This window comes from Podarcis tiliguerta, assembly GCF_965153285.1.
Source record: "Podarcis tiliguerta genome assembly, chromosome: 7".
Classification (NCBI taxonomy): Eukaryota; Metazoa; Chordata; class Lepidosauria; order Squamata; family Lacertidae; genus Podarcis; species Podarcis tiliguerta.
Genome location: NC_139540.1, coordinates 77,929,500 through 77,949,461, shown reverse-complemented (window position 1 = coordinate 77,949,461; position 19,962 = coordinate 77,929,500). Strand labels below are relative to the sequence as shown.

Sequence of the window (19,962 nt, the reverse complement as noted above, 5' to 3'; positions counted from 1 at the left end):
AAGGGGCACAGACCGTAATACTGCATTTTTATTTTGTACCGTACTCTGGTATCTTATGGTGAAGGGTTGATAAGAAATCAAATTAATAACAATAATTAAAATTGAGATGACAATATTTAATTATTAGATAAAAACATTTACTTTTTTAAAGACTTCCCTGAGTTAATTGGGCAATATATGTGCTATCTCATGTGCGCACACATACTTGTGTACCATGCATGCATTTATGAAAATTGTTGGTGGCAAGAACTACCTTAAAGAGAGCTGTTATCCTCTTCTTTTACACAGAAGAAATTCATTTTTTAAAGAATGATGCTTGCTGTGATGCATGAATAATTTAAACCAGATTTGGTGAGCTTGTGGCTCTCCAGATGTTGGCCATCATCCTTGAGTGTTGGCCATGCTGGTTGGGGCTAATGGAGAATGGAGTCACGGCAACATCTGGAGGGCCACATGTTACTCACACCTGATATATGATTTTTGCTTCACAGATATTTTGCCTATAAGCACTTTTATGCAAACTTAATAAATAGATTAACTTGCACGGATATTTTTCAGATTATATTTCCTAGTTTTATTTTCTAAAACCATGTTGAAATAAAAGAAAAATCCTAATTCGACAAATGATGAAACGGTTGTCAAGTTCTAATTTCCCCCAGTTTTGTTTTAAAAGCTAACTTTTTGAGGTAACAGTCTTGCTGTTCTTTGATTACTTAAGTGATCTGAAAGTTAACTGTCTTGGAATTACATGCTAAAAGCTGTCTGATATTTGTTTTCCCTACAGAAATACATTTCCCCCAATGCTGCTATTTTTGAAGGTGGTGAGGAAGCCATGTTAAACAACATGAGAGTTTATGGGACATGCATCCTTGCTCTGATGGCCCTCGTTGTTTTTGTGGGCGTCAAATACGTCAATAAGCTTGCCCTCGTCTTTTTGGCTTGTGTAATTCTTTCAATTTTTGCCATTTATGCAGGGGTTATTAAAACTGCTTTTGAACCACCAATCTTTCCGTAAGTAAAGGATAAGTTTTTTTTAGATATATGATTATTATTACAGCATGCTTTAAATATCTGGAATCTACTTGGTTCAGACATTGAAGCAAAAATTTGAATTCCTGAACTCAATGAGCCCCCCTGAGTCATCAGAACCTTCCCAAACTCATATGCCCTTTATTAGTGTAGCTGGGAGACACTCTAAGCGGAATCTGGAGAGCTTGGCAGGTGTAATGGTTCTAGGGGTTGCTCGTGCGTAAGCTTGTCCCAACGTCTGGCTGGGTTGCCTGAGTGAACCTTTCCTGTCTGGGCAGCCACTCGCCTGTGACCGTCTCAATCGCTGGCAGAATCCGTCAGTGGGCGTTTCTTAAACTTCTTCCAGCAAAGAAGTTCTTTGACGCCCAGTCTCCGCCTACTCTCCCTGCGCGGAAGCCTTCTGCGCAAGGAGGGCGTGGGCAGCGGAGAACCCCTTCTCTCCCTGCTGGTCCCCGGCAAGGAGTCATGGGATCGCCTCGCCGATTCCCCCATCTCCCCACCTTCTCCACTGGAGCTACGCTGATTCTCTCCCCCGGAAGATGGGCTGCCTCTCCCACTCCCGGGACGCTCTCTGGGATCCCTTCGGAGCTTGCTCTCTCCCTCGGACACTGATGGCAGTTCCCTGACATCCGGGACTGAGAGAAAGGAAGAGCTTGATGCTCCCATCGTGGGGACAGTTGGGGTGGTTTCCTCTCCAGTTGTCTTCTGCCAGTTGATGAAGACTTTTTATTCCAGCAGGCCCAGCCAGCCAATCCTTTATCTGAAGACAGTGCTGCACGAGTGGAGTTCTGCTTGCACAGTGGGACTACCATTTCTTGTCCTCTCCCCTGTGCCCCCACAATCTGCTCCAGAGGATCCCCTAATCCTCCAGAGCAGATTTAGTGAGTGTGTGGAGGGCTTGAAGGGACAGGAGAGGGAGAGGAAGTTCCGCTGTCTGCAAATAAATTTGTTGTGCGAGTGGAACTGCCATGGTGGATACAGCCTGTTGTATTTTATTATATGTTACTCCTTTCTCTGCTGTGTTTTTCTTGATGGTGGTGGTTTTTTGACGTTGTGATTTTTAACAACTTGTAAGCCTTCTGAGGAAATGTCTTTCCTTAGAAGGGCAGGCTAAATTCTTCTGTGCAAATATACTCATGTGCACTTAAATGTAGATTTTGTGCCAGACGTCACTCACTCAACTTGCTTCTTTACATGACTTCATTAATTGTTGAACACATGTACTGATGAACAGGCAGGTACTAAAGTGGAAGTGAGAACATGCACGTTTCTAAAAAGTCTTTATTTTTCAAAATGCATATTCTCTGCTAGGGGAAAAATACATCTTTCCCAAATGGGGAAGCATTCTTGACTTTATAACTACAGTTATCCTAGCTTGAACATACTTGTTAAATCAAATCATAAAAATTTGTTAAATCGCATGTAGCATTTGATTGATTTTTATTTTGTGTTCTAGCGTTTGTCTCCTTGGAAATCGTACATTAGTAAGAGATACTGATTTTCCTTGTGTCAAATATTATGAAGAAAACAATATGACAGTGACTACCAAGCTGTGGGAAAATTTCTGCGATAGCCCACTGTTAAATGCCACCTGTGATGAATATTTCATGCTAAACAACGTCACAGAAATCCAGGGGATTCCAGGAGTTGCAAGCAGAGTCTTACTTGGTGAGTTTACATCTTGTGAGGTGACAACTGCACCTTTAACCACACGTGCAGAAAGTAGATAACCCAAATGTTTTATACTGTTAGGAGTAAGGAAGCCTTTTAATTCCTGCTCTTTTTATCAACAGTTTGTACTTACTGCTGCCCGAACACATCCTCTTCAGACTGTTGCGATCGCCCAGTTTGCCAGGGTTGCTTGTGCATGTGCAGATGACACTTCCCATATGAACTGGTCCTTAGTTCAGTTCTGGCCCTAGATTAACTAGTATCCTTCATAGCAGGCTGTGAAGGACTTGCGCACAAATTTATTGACAGCTGCACAAATGATTATAGTTAAAAAGGGGAAGGGGCAAGCAGGATATAAAATGGAAGAATGGTATAAAGAGGTGTGGGATATGGCTATTAATGGTAAATTAACATGTGCCATTAAGGTAAGGTGGGGAATATGCAGGAGAAATGATTTTGAGGAGATATGGAAAGCGTTTGTAGAATTTGTACTGTTGAAATGGAAGGGGGTCAAACCATTGCAGGAGATGTTGAAATTTTGGGAGGTTGGATGGTTACAATGGAATGGTCTCGATGGTGGGGTGCACATTTTTATTCTTATTTATTTATATTACTTAGTCTATTTTTAAAATTATTTTTATTTTGACAAACTAGTATCCTTGCAAGGAGTATCCTCAGCACCTTTTCTCCATTGCAGTCCATTTCATTACTTTTATGCAGATTTGTCAGTATGATTTATTTGTGCCACATAATATGCACTTTCTCATGAAAAGAAAAAAAAAAAGAACACAAATTATTGGCCATACAGATCAGTGTTGCCAGTTTTACAAGTGAAAATGAACTGTTTATATTACATTTTAGGATTCAGCCTAATAAACATCTTCATTCTGAGATAAGTAATATCCCAGAAACTTCAAGTGGTCAAAACGAATAAGGTTTTCTTATTGATAAGAGAACCATATTTTGAGGAAGAGTGAATGATTTGCATGAGTTAGTGTTCGTATATGTTTAGAAGCTGGCCTGAGTGAGTAAACTTTTGTTCTTATTCCTCACAGATAATTTGTGGAGTGTATATGGAGACAAATTCGCATTTGTGGAGAAACAGGATCAGCCATCAGTTCCTGTTTTAGAAGAGACAGATGCGAAAATGAAATACTATGTGTATTCGGATATCATGACCTATTTCACCATGCTAGTAGGAATTTATTTTCCATCTGTGACAGGTATAGTTCCCCTCCCCCCCCCTTTCTCTCTCTCACAACTGAAGTGATTCTCTGTGTATTGATTAGAATTGCATATTGGATTTAATTTGCTTAACTCAGCTCTATGTGTCCTAGTTGCACATACATGTAAAAAAAAAGTGCATGTAAATGTCTTTTCTGCCAGCACTTATAATGAGATATTTAGTTTAGACATAGTAATGTTACTAACACATGGGGTAATCAGACAACAGTCAAGAATTGAGAATCAAAGAATCATAGAATCATAGAGTTGGAAGAGACCACAAGGGCCATCGAGTCCAACCCCCTGCCAAGCAGGAACCACCATCAGACCACTCCTGACATATGGTTGTCAAACCTCTGCTTAAAGACCTCCAAAGAAGGAGACTCCACCACACTCCTTGGCAGCAAATTCCACTGTCGAACAGCTCTTACTGTCAGGAAGTTCTTCCTAATGTTTAGGTGGAATCTTCTTTCTTGTAGTTTGGATCCATTGCTCCGTGTCCACTTCTCTGGAGCAGCAGAAAACAACCTTTCTCCCTCCTCTATGTGACATCCTTTTATATATTTGAACATGGCTATCATATCACCCCTTAACCTCCTCTTCTCGAGGCTAAACATGCCCAGCTCCCTTAGCCGTTCCTCATAAGGCATCGTTTCCAGGCCTTTGACCATTTTGGTTGCCCTCAATAAAGAATGTACTACTTCATTGCAAAATAGAAAGATTGTGGCAATGTGAAGATTATTACAGAACAAAAAATAGTGGTTAAGCAAGCAACATTCAGATAATACTGACAGCTTATCTGCAGATGGGTGGCAAGAGATGCTAGACAGATATGTACAGCCTTATTGGTATATGGAGAGTTAAGTGCGTGCTGTTAGCAGCAGTGAGGTTAACTATAAAAAAAAATGGGAAGGAGGGAACAGAAATGAAATAAGAAAGAGAAGTGCCTTGGAGTGTGAGAAAAGGAGACAGAGATTGTCTTTGGCATCAGATTGTCAGGGCTTCCTGGGGTCAGATGCTATGTGGAGCTGGAGTTTGCTGAACCTTCAGGTCCCTGGAGCTCTTAAGACATTGCATGGCTTCCTGGAATGGGAGTAAGAGGAGAGGCACATAACAATTTTTCCTTGGTGTTCCTAACTGAACCGAGCTATCCAGGTCAGAGCTTCAGTGGTATGTGAGGCTATTCAGTTAAAGCCTTTAGTTCTGTTCCACCACTCGCATAATTTCTGCATTACTTAACGAAACGTATATACTACTTGATTGGTTAAAAGAACAACAACAACCTAAATGGTTTACAAAAAATTACTATATATTTTGGAAATGGTCTGTCTGTCTATTTGTCTGCCCGCCTGTTCTCTATGGGTTCAGACACCTGTCGAGTTGGTATCATTAAACTCTGTGTGAGGGTTCCTGAGGTTGTGGGGGTGGTCTTCACTGACATTTGGATGCCAGGTGCCATTGCGAATTAAGATAGCGGACCAAAACATGACTTTGCCCAGTTTGGTGTGCAGGCTCAAACTGCGCTGATGTAGATGCTGCTGAAAATATCACCCAGTTTCATGTGACTTTGCCCAATTTGGTGCTACAGGTCCAAACTGCACATAATTGGATGACTCTGAAGGTACTATTGCCCGTTTTGGTGTAACAGATCACAACTGTGTTGATGTGGATGCCTCTCAAAATATTGTCACCCTACTTGGTATGAGAGCTCCTGAGATGGAGGCAGCAGTCTTCATCTTTGTTTTGATACTGGATGCTGTTTTGATTCAAGATGGCAAACCAGAAAGATGACTTTGGCATGACTTTGCCCAAACTGATGTGACTGTTACAAATGAGACCTCCTGAGGTGGAGGAGCTGGTTTTTGTCTACGTTTGGATGCCGTTGGATGCAGTGAGCCATGTGTCTGCGTTGAAGGCAGGAAACGACAATTTAGGAAGTAGAACGCTCACCCTCTCTGCTGCAAAGCACCTCTGTATTTTTCATGGAGGCAAGAAGAGACCTTTCTTGAAAGTTGCATCTAAATTTCATAGAAAGCAGTAATTAGTCCTGCCCACCTTTTGTCTGTCTGCTGCTCACCATCTGGAACTGATAGGGCATTCCACAGATGTCCACAGGACCTTAAAGGGTATAGAGCCAGTGCTTTATATTAATGGGCATTATTTTGTCTCATTTCTTCCTTCTTACTTAGGTAAGAAAGTAACTAATTCAACATTATCTAGATCAGGCTTCCTCAACCTCAGCCCTCCAGATGTTTTTGGCCTACAACTCCCATGATCCCTAGCTAGCAGGACCAGTGGTCAGGAATGATGGGAATTGTAGTCTCAAAACACCTGGAGGGCTGAGGTTGAGGAAGCCTGATCTAGATGGAGTAGGGCTTTTATCTCCCCAGCCAATGAATCTCAGATACTGCCTGTGCCAGCCGGGATAACTACTCACTCAACGAGCACAGCAGCTGCTTCCACTGCCTTTTCTGTCAGTGCAGAGCGGCCACTAAACTCATTCAGTAGACCATTATAAGACAGGCAGGTATGCTTCAGCTGAAGCACCATTTGGTCAGAGGGTCCTGAAGCAGGTCCTTTGCCAATAATTTGGTTGCTACCAATTTCCCACCCTATATCTGGAGCATTTAGTATGTCTTGGATTGATGAGCTTCACTAGCAACATAGAAAGAACCATTGGGCTCATATCTGATGGGTAGTTATTATTAATAGTTTCCTGGCTTTAGGTAATTCTAAAGGACTATTTTTTTCGTAGTTTCTTTTTTAGTGGGTTTCCTACATTTTAGGCAATGTTGTTCCTCCTAGACTGACTTGGTAGAGCTTAGTGAAGACGCAACTGCATGCTGAGAGCATTCTACTTCCCTAAATTGTTATTTCCTGCCTTCATCACAAGGTGATACTGCAATTTCAGATTGAAGAACTTCTATCAGCATCAAGAACTACCTTTTGGGTAGGAACCAATGGTTCCTTTTCACTCATCTGTTGTTCAGACACCAGTCCAGGGCCCACACAATATCCTGTGATTCAGATGTCAAGCAGAAATGGAGCTGTGTCATCAGTGTACTGACCACACCTGGTCCCAAACCACCTAATGAGTGCTCTCAGAATCTTCATGTGGATATTAAGTAGTATTAGAGAAAGAATTGTTCCTTGCAGCACCACACAGCACAACCCCCAGGGGGCTGAAGGGCACTCTCCCAATACTGTTCTCTGGACTTAGTCCTGGAGGTAGAACTGGAACCGCTGTAACACAGTGGCTTGAGTTCAGATACTCAGAATTCAAATGTGTTATTCAGAGTGAAGCGTTTAATTTAGTAAGAACAAAGAAATAAGAATTTGTGTGTCTGTAAAAATCTTATATTCAGTATTTAGGGTTTTTTGGCGTGAGAGAAGTATTTTTGGGTACGCAATATGAACAAGTCTGCAGATGAGATAGAGCATATTATTTTAGTATGACTGCCAAAACAGGGAATGAACTGGAATTTTGTTGGCATCTCTTTCCATGTCTATAAAAATAAGGGCTTTGTCTTCCTTTGTGTTGCTTTGATTCCTGCAAGAAATGGAAGAAGCTGTCTGAACTTGTTCTCTCATGTAATGAATACTATTGGGACATAATACATTTGCTAAGGTCATCCATGTCCTGATTGGCTGAAAAGTATTGCTGGAACTCTTCCATAGAAGTCTCTTGTACAGCACACGCTGAACTTTTGTACTGACATCTTCGCATTTTCCTTTATGGTCATAACACTTTTCTTCACCTTTTTCAAAGTATAGAGGTAGACTTTGTTTTGAACCTTTTGGTTTATATGTCTTTTCTTCAGGAGTGAAGCTTGCTTGTAAAATAGTGAAGAAACATTCGTTTTGGCAAGCCTTTAGGGGTTGCTTCTTAGCCTTGCCAGAATGGGTTGCAGACTTGTTGCTAGAAGTTTGCTACAGTGTAGTTTTGCCTCATAATATGATTAAAATATATTCTTCTCTCAGTTCCAACAGGTAGCCTGGGCTGTATAATGTATCAAACAAGGTCGTTATTATGTTCATATGTCTGTGTCCACAAAAGAGACATTGACTACAGCTAATTATAGTTTCTGTATTTGAGTATCACCAAATATTGTTCTCAAAACAGAGTTCTTTTATCCTAAATTTATATTTGCACTAAAAGATATTTTCTGCTTCTACCAGTACTTTTCTGCTGCTGGTTTTGGATTTATTATTCTCTTTATTATTGGAAAACCATAATACATAGAAAAACATTTTTCTTTAAAAAAAATGAATTTATAAAAATACATTTGCAGCATTAGTAAACTAATCATTAACTAATTATCTTTTAAAAAATAATAATTTTATTAATATTATATTTATACACTTTGTAGCCAAGACCAGATATCAAAAATAAAGAAAACAGGTAGTGAGGGAAAGAAAAAAGTTGAGAAAATAAAAATAAAAATAAGACATATAAAGGAATATTATCTATCCTTAGGCATCTTTTTCTTCAGTAGTCCATGACTTTTCCAGCCTTTACCCAATAGTCCAAAAGCCTTCTGAACCTTTCTAGGCTCAGCAAAATGTGAAAAGCGCAGTATTTCTCCTAATACATAGCCTGAACTAATTTTCTAAACAGAGAAGACCCTTTTCTGTCTAGCAGCCTCATTGATTAGGCATGGGAGCCTTTGGCACACTGCAAGATGTGGCCAAGAACAAACTTTGACTACAGCTCTTGGTTAAGGAGGAGAGAGCTTAACCACAACCCCGGGTCTGAACTGCACACTATGCCAAAACTTGGCTTAGCTGTGCGCTGCACTGAGCTAAAAGGGTTGGGAAGGAACAAAGCAGTTATGAGCTTCTCCCCAGAATGTTCAGGCTAAGCCATGGTTTTGTTTAGCATTGGATGTGACTATGACCAGTGTATTGACATTGACCTGGTTCTCACATCGTTGTAAGTCTGAGTATGGCTTACCATGACTGCACTGACTCCCAATGGGGAGTTTGAATCTGCTTTGATTCTCTCTAGACTCTTTAGGTCAGCACAGGGCAGCAGCTCAGCATGTTGTCTGAAGCTGAGATCATAGTTAAGCTCTCCTACCTAATCATGAGCTATAGGCAAGGTGTGTCTTGTGGTTTTGGTTAAGGAGGACACCTTGCCCACAATCCCAGGTTCAGGCAATGTGATAAGCCATCCCTTAGCTTAGCTATTTCTCTAAAAAGCCCAGGGAGAGGCAAAGCAGCTGCAGCTTCCTCCTTGGGAGCCAGCAAATTCGCATATCTGTGCTAAGTTTTGGTTTAATGTGATGTGCAAACGCAGCCACTGTGACTGTTTGTAGAGCTGGCAGTTGGAAAGGACTTTTGGAACATTTGACTCTTGAAGAATCATCATATGCAGACCTTCTTAATAGTCTCCACCAAGTCTTGAAGTTGTTATTCCCTTCCCTTCTCCCTTTCCAGCTCTCTGCTAAAGGTGTGATTGACCAGATATAGTCCTTTGCTTGTTCTGGTAGTAGTATGTTATGGTTGTTGCTTTAATGACAGGTTGCATCTATCAACTTAATATGACTGGAATAATCAGAAACTAGATGACATCCCATTTTTTTCTATTTCTGTATGTATTTTAGGCATTATGGCAGGTTCAAACAGGTCAGGGGATCTTCGGGATGCTCAAAAAGCTATTCCAACTGGAACAATTCTGGCCATTTTAACAACATCATTTATCTGTATCCTTTTAATGCAATTTGCGGGGTCTAGATTTCATATTCTTGGTTTGTTTAATTAGGTTTTTGTTTTGAAAATGCACAGGTGGCTGACATATGATAGTAAAATGTGGTTATGAGGGAATCCTAAATATTTTATTTTCAGTATGAGTAGGGTTGTTGGGATTTGATGAACCTTTAAGCAGAAAGCATAAGCCACTTCTCCAGGAACAGTACATCTCGTATTAGTTTATTTAGAAGCTACACCTCATTCTGACTGATTGATAAAACCGATGGGATTTGCAGCATTAATATTGGTAGATACATATAAGAGCTTTGTACTATTATAAATGGAAACATGTGAACCATTATAGTATTTGTTTTATAACATTAAATTTAACCAGAGATATATGAAAATAATAAGCTGTAATGGAGCAAATAATAAAGCAAAAATGTGAATTTTTGGAGGGAATATCTCCCTTCTTTTTCTATTCTGATTTTTTTTAAAAAAATTAGGTATAGAAACAGAATATGGTACAAAGTTTAAATACTCTGCCAAATTCAATGTGGAAGTTAAAATCAGTGCTTAGCTTCTTTGGGATGTGCAGTAATGTGTGCTGTTCTTCTAATGCATGGGTAGGCAAACTAAGGCCCGGGGGCTGGATCCAGCAAAATCGCCTTCTCAATCTGGCCCGTGGACGGTCCGGGAATCAGCGTGTTTTTACATGAGTAGAATGTGTCCTTTTATTTAAAATGCATCTTTGGGTTATTTGTGGGGCCTGCCTGGTGTTTTTACATGAGTAGAATGTGTCCTTTTATTTAAAATGCATCTTTGGGTTATTTGTGGGGCCTGCCTGGTGTTTTTACATGAGTAGAATGTGTCCTTTTATTTAAAATGCATCTCTGGGTTATTTGTGGGGCATAGGAATTCGTTCATATTTCCCCCCAAAATATAGTCTGGCCCCCCACAAGGTCTGAGGGACAGTGGACCGGCCCCCTGATGAAAAAGTTTGCTGACCTCTGTTCTGATGCTTTCCAGGTGTTCTTGTGGACCTTCTGTTCCCCCCCCTTTTCCAATTTATGTTCCTTTTAAGTTCCTTGAGTCTTAATTGCAGATTTGTCCTGCATAGTACTTTTTGGAGCCTGTATAGAAGGAGTCGTCTTGAGAGACAAGTACGTAACAGTGGGAGGGTTTTGCTACATAATTTCAAAGGCTTCCTGTCCATACCAGTTTAAGTTGATGAAAATGTGAGATTGGGAAGTGTATATTGCAGAAGCTGGTATAGGTAATTCAAGATAATCTGAAATGGATCAGTCAGTTGCCTGCTTTAAATTGCACTTTTATTCATCCTGCATGCATGTCCATGTTGCCAATGCATGTCTTTCTAGAAATAACATAGCCCTAAATCTTTTTGTGTGTGGGGGGGGGGGGTGGTAGAGAGAAGCAGACTGATATTTGTATAAGTTACTTAACGTTTCTTCCTTGTTTAATGTTGCATATGATCTTTCTCCACAAGATTTGGACAAGCAGTTAATGGAAACCTGGTGATTGGTACGTTGGCATGGCCCTCTCCGTGGGTCATTGTGATTGGCTCATTCTTTTCCACATGTGGTGCTGGTCTCCAGAGCCTCACTGGCGCTCCCCGGCTGCTACAGGCAATTGCAAGGGATGGCATAGTACCATTTCTTCAAGTGAGTTTTTGCCTTCAAAATTTCCAGTGCTTTTACAATTTTGATTTAACCCCCCCCCCCAAATCTGTTGGGTAGCCCAATCTCAGCCTCTCAGTTTTAGCTGTAGTGATGTATATATGCCTTCCCTTGCTGTTGTGATAGGTGGGAGTTGATGTAATATTTCTAAGATGTGTCACACCCACAGCTGTGGTTTGTGAAGTGTACTGTGAATTGTAGCTGTGTGAGGGGTGAACTACAGTTCCTATAATTTTTTTCGGGGCATCGTTATGCTTTAATTGTATGGTGCAGATGTGACTGTGGTCTGCTAACATATGCAACTGAGGGAAAAACATTAAGCTCCATTTGATTTATGCTGCTTAAGGTTTGTGTGTAACAAATAATAGTTTGACTCTTTACATGGGGCCCTGTAATATTCACTTACATTACGTTCATGCCATGCATTTTTGAAACATATGTACTTCAGATAGATCAAAGCATTAATCCTTTGTGTGTTAATTTTTTCTCCTTTTTTGTTTTATAAAAGGTATTTGGTCATGGAAAAGCAAATGGAGAACCAACATGGGCTTTGCTTCTCACTGCGTTGATTTGTGAGATAGGCATTCTCATAGCTTCCCTGGACAGTGTAGCTCCAATCCTTTCCATGTAAGCGTGTGTATATAGGTTTTACCTATATTTTTGTAATTTATTTTGAAATAATAAGTAGTAGTAGTAGTAGTAATATTACAGTTACTGTTTAATTTATGATGCTTACACAAATTTGATGCAGAGAGTTTGAGTGACTTGTAAGAGACTTGCAAAGTAGAATGGGTAGTCAGGAAAGAGAGCATGCAATCTTTAATGTTTGAGGGCACTATAGGGGTGAAGTGAGAACACAGGGACGTAGTTGGGGAAAAGAACTGATAAGAAGGTGCAACAGTGAAGGCACTTAGAAGTTAACAGAAGTTAACATAGTATGCAACCATTCGGAAAACAGCAATTTGAAAAGATCAAGGGAATTAAAGATTACAAGTTAACGGAAAAAAGTTTTGATAAAAAGCCAAGTAGAAGAATTTTGCAACAGGCAGTGGGAGAAGAATGAGAAAAAGTTGTAGCTGCATCAAAAGAGAGAAAAGGGAAGCCTCTGCAGCCGGTGTGGAAACATAGACGACTAGCCTTTTAGCAGGCAAGTAAAAAATCAACCAAAAGCCTTTCATCAAGCAGAGGAAGGATCTTTTCTTCTTCCATGGTTAGCAGATAAGGTTGGGTGGCAAAGGAGCAGGGGAAGGGAGCTTTCTGGCTTCTCTTCATGAAATTCCATCAATTCATTGTTGCCAAATGACTTGCTAAATACTAGGCTGGAGTAAGTGATATTTCATGTTATGTTGCATGGCACAGTGAGGCCATTTTTAGCAGTAGCCTGATGACAAGTGTAATGGGCTATTCTTCCCTGACCAAAGTGTATTATATTACTATAGGGCACACACAGGCGACCCTTGCAGCATCTGTAGGCTCCCTGCTGCCCTCTGAATGTTGGAAAGCCCTTTTGCAAACAGCCATGTACTGTGCTTTGAAGTCCTTGCCCACCTGTCACATTTACCCCTCCAAGAATGGAGAGCTGAGACTCTGGCCTATAAGCAAAAAAAGAAAAATTCCTATCCTTGCCGTATATAAAGTGTGTGTGTGTGTGTGTGTGTGAAAGAGAGAGAGAGAGAGAGAGAGAGAATGATGATGATGGATGGAGGGGAAGGAGAGGAGAGAAGAGGAGAGAGAGAGAGAGAGAGAGGTTATCTGTCCGCTTTTGCCTGCCCACTGCTATATCTGGCCTTCAACCATTTCCCAAAAGCAATGCCCCCGACCCAGAAAAGCTTGTCCATCCCTGGTCCAAGATGTAGATGGAATTTGTTGTAGGGCTACAACTTCCTTCCTCCTCCAAGCCCAGTTGTTGTGGTATGTTTAGGACAATGCTGCACTTTTGAAATACAGTGGATGCTCGGGTTGTGAACGTGATCCGTGCGGGAGGCATGTTTGCAACACACAGCATTCGCAACCCGCAGCGCTGCGTCTTCACATGCGCAAAGTGCGATTGCCGAAACCCGGAAGTAACCTGTTCCGGCGTGGTGCACAACCCAAAAACGTGCAACCTGAAGCGTCTGTAACCCGAGGTATGACTGTAATTCAGCACAGGCAGTTATGTGGGTCATCTGCCTCAGTCCTTGATTACAGGCTGTGAGTCTAGCCCATTGTATCCTTAGGAGAATTGAACTTTATCAATTTGTCTGTGTCACTTTTCTTCCTCCTTTTCCTTTAACCTAACTATCTCTGTCCCCAAGATTAGAGTGGGTGGTGATACTCATGTCAACTGTAAATATATTTTTCTTTTGTAGGTTTTTCCTTATGTGCTATCTGTTTGTGAACTTGGCATGTGCAGTTCAAACTCTGCTCCGTACACCAAATTGGAGACCTCGTTTCAAGTATTATCATTGGTACGGCATGTTCTTTACAAATTTATTTTTGGAAGGAGAAAAACAAGCATTTGTTTTATAGTACTATGGTCTTTTTCGGTTTAGTAGAAATTGTATTGAGTTGTGTGTGTATGTGTGTATGCATGCAAGAAAGCTGCAAGAGAACACAAAATACCTATAAGAAACAATGGAAAGAAAAATGGATTTCTGTGTTGGTTATTCAGTTGTTTCCTATTAGTCTATAGAAGAACAGGAGGGTAGATAAATGCAAACAAGAACACAAAGATAGCTGTTGTTAAACAGAGTATAGGCATGAGTAATAGATTTCATGGGACAAATTAGAATGTAAAGAAAATTAGAAAGGGTTTCCCCCACACATTTGGCCAGTTATTCATGTTCAGAGCGAAGCAAATGAGAAACTGGATTTATTTATTGAGCTCTTGTCATAGCATAATTGTCACCTTTTTAATGCCATTTTCACTTACAAGAAAAGCCCCATGCCAGAGCACAGGCTTTCCAAAAAGGGGTTCAGGGACGAGCATCTCAGCCTCTCATCCCACTGAGACCCCAGGCCATGTGCCCTCTGGAGACCCTCCTCCTCCTCTGGAGGCACATGAAGGTTCTGCTGGGGGGGGCAGGAAAAGGGGCGCAGACAGACGGTGAAGGTTTTTGCTCACCCACTGTTCTCCTTGGTTTGCACTGTGGCTGTTCTTGACCATTTGCTGTGAGTCAGCCATGCCCAAGCGGCCTAGGCGCTCATGGCTGAGAAGGCCTAGGAGCTCATGGCCTAGGAGCTCATGGCTGAGATGGCGAGGTACGAGGGGACCAAGGGCGGTGGCAGCTGAGAAGGAAAGGAAGGGGCCTGAGGCCTAACAGAGCCTCAGAAGTTACAACACAACACTTATGCAATGAATTTTTGGAGTGAAAAAATAGAGTGTGACTATTATGCAGTGGCTACAACTAATGCAGTGAAATATGGCATTGTTGAAACACTAGTGGGTTGTATTGTACATTTCATAATTCATTTAGTACAGGGAGATTGGGGCAAGAAAATGGGAAAACCAGGAAAAATGCCACCCACCTGGCTGTTTCTGTTTCTTCTTCCCCCCAATCTGGGGTGACTCGTATATTTGTGTGTGTATTTGTGTAGATATAGAGATCTACTTGTACAGCATGAATGTTAACAACTTGTGTTATGTGTTTCTTTTAGGACTCTCTCATTCTTGGGGATGAGTTTGTGCCTTGCCTTGATGTTCATTTGCTCTTGGTACTATGCTTTGGTAGCCATGCTAATAGCAGGATGCATTTACAAATACATAGAATATAGAGGGTAAGAATACACATTTATCTGATATTCAGTGTAGTTGCTCAAAAAATAAATTTAAAAGGTACATTCTTCCTGAACTTCCTTGCATATCTGTATAACTTCTATTAAATTTCACCCAGAAAAAAGAATACCTCCCATCAACTTCTATAGGAAAAGTACGTGTGTGTGTTTTCCATATCTTGTTGGGGTTTTCGGCAATTTTCTGGGCTAGAAATGTGGAGGTTTAATTAAAGATATTGTTTATATAACCTTACATAAATGCCATTTAACTGCTACCCAGTTATGTGAGTTTGTGAAATTCATGAATCAGTGATGTTCAGATTTCTTGTGTGCTTTTCAAAGTCCTTCTGTGATTTTACAGTAAGGAGAATAGGGAGACAGCATATGTAGTTACATGACCCAACTACTGAAGTTGATGCTACTTTACCCTGTTTAACTTTGTGTAAATATAAATAAATATATCCTTGGGTTCACTAGCCCTACCCCATCCCCTGGACCCGTATTTAAAAATAAATGAATTACGTATAGGAGGGCTCATGCTGGCATGGCACATGGCCCACTTAGGAAATTATTCCACAAACTGGGCACCAGTGGAAAAAGGAACCAGTTAATATGAATATGCAGAGGTGCTCCCTCTAGGTACAGTTATTAGAGTGGGATCAAGTTGGGATGAGTCAGGATGCAATACGTCAATAACGTGTCCTGGTCAAGCTTTTTGACATGAACATGATCCTCTGTGTTTGTGCAACTCCCCATTTGTTTCGGTGAGGCATGAAAGTTCCTGGCAGATTATGTCATGTAAGTCTTTGTCACTTATATCTGGAAGCCCAGTTCATCCATTCCAGTTGCTTCATCATCTACTAAAGACTAAAACATAGACCAGGACTTAAAGAGGATATAAATTGGCTGCAAAGTAATAGAAAATTCATTTTTCTCATTTATTACTTTCATCCAATATAATCTAATTCCAAACCTACCAAAATAAATTAAATTTCCGGTGTTTTGTAAAAAGTTCTCTTACTCATATGTTTTCATTTAAACGAATTCACGTTTACTGTGTTTCAAACACTTCCACATGAAAACAGTGGTTCAAATATATTCCTTCATGGATTTACAGTCGGGTAGAATAGTTGTTTAAAATAAACTGTAATTGCAAAGTTGTGTCAGTCTAGACCCAATATATTTTTGTGTATTGTCTTATGTTTAGCGAAGCAATAGAGGTATTATCATAAACGTACAATTTTGTTGACTCTCCTTTTTATTTCTTCTTTTAAGAGCTGAAAAAGAGTGGGGAGACGGAATCCGGGGTTTGTCCTTGAATGCTGCTCGTTATGCTTTGCTTCGGGTTGAACAGGGTCCTCCTCATACTAAAAACTGGAGGTAAAATTAAATGCACTATATTTAATAGATCCAGATCCATTAAAGTTGCAATCCTATTCCTAATAATTGGAAGTAAGCTCCATTAAACTCAGTTTTTAAACTTCCTTCTAAGCCAGGCATGTCCAAAGTCCGTCTTGGGGGCCTAATTTGGCCTGCTGGTCAATTTAATCCGGCCCCCATGGCAGTATATGTCCTGGGGTAAAACCCTAAAAAAAGCCTCAACAACTTTGGTGTAAAATTGTACAAAAAACCCTCAACAACTTCGGTTGGCCCTCACACATGTTCACTTCATCAAATCCGACCCTCTTTGAAAAAAGTTTGGGCACCCCTGTTCTAAGCAGACATGAGCTAAGTCTGATCCTGGTGTCCCTACTTGTTGAGTTTAAAGCTTTCTGCTGTCTAAATAGTCCCATCCTGTATTCTTGGACCCTCAAGAGCAGGGGTAGACTTCCATTTATTGTTGGACTCGCAATTCCCATCAGCCTCAGTCAGCATGGCCATTGGCCCAGGATTATGAAAGCTGCATTTGGTTATCTCTGTACTAGAGTGTGATAGGAATGTCAGGAACGGGTTTTCTCTTCTCTCTCTCTCTCTCATGCGCGCACACACACACACACACACACACACACATATTGTTGTCATTAATCCTGCATTATATATTTCACTAACCCCAGAGTCGTCTGCGACTGGACTTAACTGTCAGCTATTTATCAGCTATTTTACTTACTTACTTACTGTATTACTTTAGGCCACAAGTCTTGGTTCTGCTGAACTTGGATTCAGAGCAGGTGGTAAAACACCCACGGCTCCTTTCCTTCACCTCTCAATTGAAAGCTGGGAAGGGACTGACCATTGTGGGATCTGTCCTTCCAGGAATATACCTGGATAAATTCACAGAAGCTCAAAGGGCTGAGGAGGTATGTATTAAAAACGCAGGCACAGTAATAAAATTTGCAAATATGAATAGCTTGGGTTTAATCATTTTAGAAAGCACTGATTTTTCCTGCTATAATATATTCTGTAATTTTGACTATATTTAAGCATGTTGGAAAAGGTAGTCAAAATATTTTGGATCTTTAGGTGCACTTAAATGATGGCAGATAATTATACATTTGTTGGATCTAATTACTACAAATGTGATTAGTTATGATCATATTATGTCATTGCTTTAGTGATATATATCTAGAAAACGCTGCAGTGAAAATGGTTTAACTTTTTTTAAAAACCATGGGCTAGAGATTGAAGCTAGTTAGTTAATACAGACTAAGGTGCAATACTCAGTCAGGGATAGTGCTGAAAAATGAATGGAGGAGTGTACGAGGGAGGAAGAACATGTGGACTCAAACTATTAACCAAAGCCAAGGGATTTTAAAATGTTCTGGCCTCGGCATCCATAGTAATTAATGATGTATCAAAAGGATTTTTACAAAGATGATATCAGTGACAACTTGATATTTACTATAGATTGGAATTATATTCTCTAATGATTTATATAAATACTTGTATATAATGTTCATGCAGGACCATGACCTTACATTGGTTGGTGTGCTGTGTGAGAGAATCATGTAAATGCCACTTATTATAACTGATATTATTATTTTTTGAGGGGAGACAAGGTAGTTAATAAAACCAACACCCTCACATCAGCAGCACTGGTCTTCTGTTTCCTTTGGTGAATATGAAAAGACTTACAGAGTTGGAGAAACACAATACAGTTAACCTGGATTAGTGTTGGATAATCAAGAGCCCCACATTACTGAGGTCATTAACGCCTTGCTGTTTGGAAAGGTGGGATTGCAATCAGATTTGAGGTCAGAGTTCCATCAAATATATTCGTTGAGATAGATAGCTACAAAATATAGTCCCAACGTGTCAGAAATCCTGCAGATTTCAACTGTAAAATTAACAGAATAATAAGAAAAGCAATTCATGAAGTCAAAGGTTTGTAATGAGCGTTACACTTCATTTTATGAAGACGCTAGGAAATGGGTAATTAGTACATGGCTTGGCAGTCCTAATTCTTTCTTCATTAGTTTCATTTTTTGAAATGTTAAGTCCTTCCAAAAAGTAAGCTTGGCTCTAAAAAGCTCACATAGAGATCTTCAGCCTGAACTAAGATTATCTTTGGAAGAGCTATACACTAATGGGGAATCTAATGTTAACACAAGCATTGAGTAGCCAGACTTTTGTATTGCTGTCAGTTCCATCTATTTTTTAATAGAATATTTGAGGGTAAATCTAAGACAGACTTTCTTTAATAAGCAAAAGGGAAAATTAGGGAAGAGCAGGTTTGCTCTGCCAAATGTACTGTTCTGCTGGCTTCTGGTTTAACTTGGAGGAATTCTAAAATTAATATTAGAATTGGTAACATTGCCTTTTGGTACCATTTACAGTTTTTAATCTTTGTTTTTTTGCAGGTTACCAATATGCACTGGCATATATGTGCATTGATTAAACGGTAGCATAAAAATGAATCCTGATGCAATTGCGTCAAGATCCTTTTTTACACTGCAGTTTCAGTCTATAACCTTGTACTGCTGCACACCCATAAGCCTGCAAGAAAAAGAAGATGTAAACTGAGAACTTAAGCAAACTGTGTATGCTCTGTAGTCTGTACAATGCCCAGCTTGGGCGGGGGGGGGGGAGATTGCAACACATTTGTGCCACTCCACAAGCAAAATCAGTAGTTCCATTAATTTTCCCCATCTGCATGAGGGATTCCAGCCCGGAATTTTGAGAAGGAAACATCCTTACAACAGGAACTTTGAGCACATTTTGCCTTTCTTTGGAGTTCTGATTCCTTCCCACAATTCCTTGGGTTAGGAGAGGGATGTAGGGTTCAGGGAAGACATTTGCTTATTAATTAGTAGCTTTAAGAGCAGGTGCTGTCTGGGAAACATCAGGGTTCAAGCCTGATACCCTGGGCTGGCTGGAACGGCCAACAGAATCTAGGCGCCAGTTGTCAGTCAACCAGGATGTTTTTATTAAAAGCATTGTAATGCATTGTGTCCCTGCCCCAAATGAGGGAGTGACACACGCCAAGTATTTCAAACAGCAGTATTTATACACTTTTCAAGCAAAGAGGAAGCAAATGGGTAGTTAAGTCCCTATATGGCAATACTTCCTTCTACTAGCTTATACTGGTTTAATCACGAGGCCTAACAACTTTATTATCTTTCTGTCCTTCCTGATTCCTCAACAGTTTACAGCATTAGCTCCTGCGTATGTGTTGTTACGTCATTCTCTTATGGTTCTCTTGCAAGCACAACCTCCACCTTCCAACCGTCACTTGTTCAGCCCTTCTGACATGTGACACAATTGGCTGTGGGGTTCCCCACTACACCTAGAAATATTCTCCTTTTGCCTGGTTTGAGGCTGCGCAGGCTCCCTGTGAAACTAGAGCAGTAAGCCAGTGGGAACAACTGTATCCTTAACACTTCTGCATGCTGGGGGGTGCACTGTGACATTTAAGCAGGCCAGCTTTGAAGTTGGATAGTACAATGCAGAGGACTGCTGT

General features: G+C 40.5%; 2 protein-coding genes across 10 annotated transcripts in view; one reads left to right on the top strand and one right to left on the bottom strand.

The window, feature by feature from the left end:
- The window catches only part of MAJIN (membrane anchored junction protein), a 197,937-nt gene that overhangs the window by 94,885 nt on the left and 83,090 nt on the right, over positions 1-19,962 (bottom strand). The gene's annotated exons all lie outside the window — the stretch shown is intronic.
- Positions 1-19,962, top strand: part of SLC12A7 (solute carrier family 12 member 7) — a 95,722-nt gene that overhangs the window by 56,266 nt on the left and 19,494 nt on the right. For all 8 annotated transcript variants that reach the window (XM_083449319.1, XM_083449315.1, XM_083449313.1 and 5 more), the window contains 11 exons: positions 785-1,011; positions 2,486-2,697; positions 3,756-3,923; positions 9,531-9,629; positions 10,721-10,778; positions 11,123-11,297; positions 11,821-11,939; positions 13,661-13,759; positions 14,949-15,068; positions 16,341-16,445; positions 17,194-17,362. In XM_083449319.1, coding sequence (XP_083305445.1) covers positions 785-1,011; positions 2,486-2,697; positions 3,756-3,923; positions 9,531-9,629; positions 10,721-10,778; positions 11,123-11,297; positions 11,821-11,939; positions 13,661-13,759; positions 14,949-15,068; positions 16,341-16,445; positions 17,194-17,362 — 1,551 coding nt within the window. The remainder of the gene's footprint in view (positions 1-784; positions 1,012-2,485; positions 2,698-3,755; positions 3,924-9,530; positions 9,630-10,720; positions 10,779-11,122; positions 11,298-11,820; positions 11,940-13,660; positions 13,760-14,948; positions 15,069-16,340; positions 16,446-17,193; positions 17,363-19,962) is intronic.